This window comes from Nothoprocta perdicaria, unplaced genomic scaffold, assembly GCF_003342845.1.
Source record: "Nothoprocta perdicaria isolate Ctin4 unplaced genomic scaffold, notPer1 scaffold_450, whole genome shotgun sequence".
In the NCBI taxonomy this organism is placed as follows: domain Eukaryota; kingdom Metazoa; phylum Chordata; class Aves; order Tinamiformes; family Tinamidae; genus Nothoprocta; species Nothoprocta perdicaria.
In genome coordinates, this window is record NW_020455700.1 from 235,104 (window position 1) to 237,174 (window position 2,071).

General features: G+C 58.6%; 1 protein-coding gene across 1 annotated transcript in view; it reads right to left on the reverse strand.

Moving 5' to 3' along the window:
* Window positions 1-1,423: 1,423 nt before the first annotated feature.
* Window positions 1,424-2,071, reverse strand: part of RFX5 (regulatory factor X5) — a 5,823-nt gene continuing 5,175 nt past the window's right edge. The window contains exons 10-11 of the mRNA XM_026046632.1: window positions 1,909-1,990; window positions 1,424-1,608 (exon numbers count right to left, since the gene is read on the reverse strand). Coding sequence (XP_025902417.1) covers window positions 1,424-1,608; window positions 1,909-1,990 — 267 coding nt within the window. The remainder of the gene's footprint in view (window positions 1,609-1,908; window positions 1,991-2,071) is intronic.

Below are 2,071 nucleotides of genomic sequence, written 5' to 3' on the forward strand. Positions count from 1 at the left end.
TGCCTTTGGTACAAATCCCACATGCCTCAAATACTTGTGGTCATTAGATCCTAAAGATCCGGCGAGCACAAGGAAGCTGATTTTCCTCCCCACAAGATCCCAAGAGCTCCAGTTTTCAAACTAACCGCACACCAGCACAAAAAAAAAAAAAAAAAATTAATAAAATGGAAAAAAAAAAAAAGTATGTTCTTTGGCTTAATTTCGCAGGGGAGGATTTGGAGAGAAAGCTGCTGTGAAACTGGGCACAAGGAAGGGCTCTCGACGCCCCGAGCCTGTTTGGTGTGACGCACAGAAACGTTTCCAACCACCTTCTCATTAGGCTGGAGATGCAGAGGGAAGAAACAAATCCCATTAAAGCTCTCTGCCCATAAACATCCCTACGGAAGAGCCACCCAAAACGCGAGGCAGCAAACCTGACCTCCTGGTTTGGGAAAGCTTGGGCGCGTTGCCGGCTCCCGGGAAGCCCGGGGCAAAACGCGGCAGCCCTCGGAGCTCCTCCACCTTGGGATGCACAGAGCCGAATGGGGCCTCCCCGTTCCCCGTTTGCCCTMGGCCTCTGCTCTCCTGCCCTGCACGCCGCTGAGGATGGGAAGCTGTTTGTCTCTGAAATGTGTTTGGTGGATATAAAATGGGGAAAGAGCAATAAAAGGCATCCAAAAGGGCCARAAGGGAGATAATCAACCTGGTTCTTCCTGCTCCTCTTCCTCACTCAACAGCACCCAACTCCTTGGGCTACAGAAGGGAGGAGATATAAGATATATATAAAATATATATATATACCTAGCATCTCCTTAGTGCTTCCAGGAGCCTCCGCGGCAGGTCGGCACGGCCAAAGCTCCTTAGCAGCCCCGGGAGCGCCCGGAGCCGCGCGGCGCCTCAATCAGATTTGCACAAATTCCCGGGATTACTTCGAGGCCCTGGCGCCGGCACCGCGAGTGCTGGGCCGGGGGCTCCGTTTGGCCCCTCCACGTTCCCCTAGTTCATTTGATCCGTCCCCAAGTGCTCTTTGCTGCTTCTGGCGGCTTCGAGGCTCAGCAAACCCCCCACCCTGCTCCAACTCCGGGATGAAAATCCTATGGGATGCACCGCRGGAAGCAAGAGGGCCTGGAAAACAGGCTCGTCCTCCACCCACAGCCGCACGGGGCCAAGTTTCTGGGAATGGGGCTTCGATGCAGACCCRTGGGTGCAGGGGGCACCACGGCGGGTCCCCGACGCCCCCCGGCTTTTGGGACACCCCACGGCAGCCAAGGGGGAGCAGCCAAAGGCCGGGAAGGAGGGAGGGATCCGGCTGGGATAAGAAGAGCAGCGCTGGCAGGGGACCAGGAGACATCTGCTCCGCATTAGGGTGCCGGGCGCTTTGCCGGGCGTCCCGGGAACGGCCGGGATGGGGCCGGAGGCGGGAGCGAAGTGGGAAAAGCCCCATTCAGCGGCTCCACATCCCGCCGTTGGGGGGAAACGGAGGCGCGAGGGGGCTGTAAGGACGTGGATCTTGGAAAAGGGGCCCCGAATTGGGAATGTTGTGGAAAAGGAGGGGAAACGTGGCAGGAATGAGCGATTCCGAAAGCMGCCGCTCCGCCGTCCCGGAGCTCCCTCGGAGGGAAGCGGCCGCTAAGGCCACGGCGGACAAGGAAGCGCCAGAAATCCACCTTTCCACCCCAATTCCCCCCCTCAGGGGAACCTCCCCCTGGTGCCTCTCCAAGCTCCAGCTGCAATCCAGGGCTGGATCCCCAAACATCCCCAAACGGGAGTTTCAGGGGCAAAATGGGGGGAAAAAAAAGAAAAAAAAAAGGCATGGCGAGTTCCTAATTGCCCCCAGAGCTGCAAGTCCCGCTCCGAGTGGCACAGACGGAGCGTGCCACGAAATATTCCCGTTTTCCGGCCGCTTTGGCCCGGGGGGGCCGCACGTACCTGGTGCGAAGCCGGCGGGCGCGGGCGGCCGGGCAGGGGGCTCATCTTGGGAGGGGGGCTCGGCGGCGATGCGGGTCGGCTGCTGCGGGGGAAAAATAGGGAAAAGGTAACGGGAAAAAATATATAATAATGTGGGGGGAATGGGAGGGAAAGGGGGAGGGAA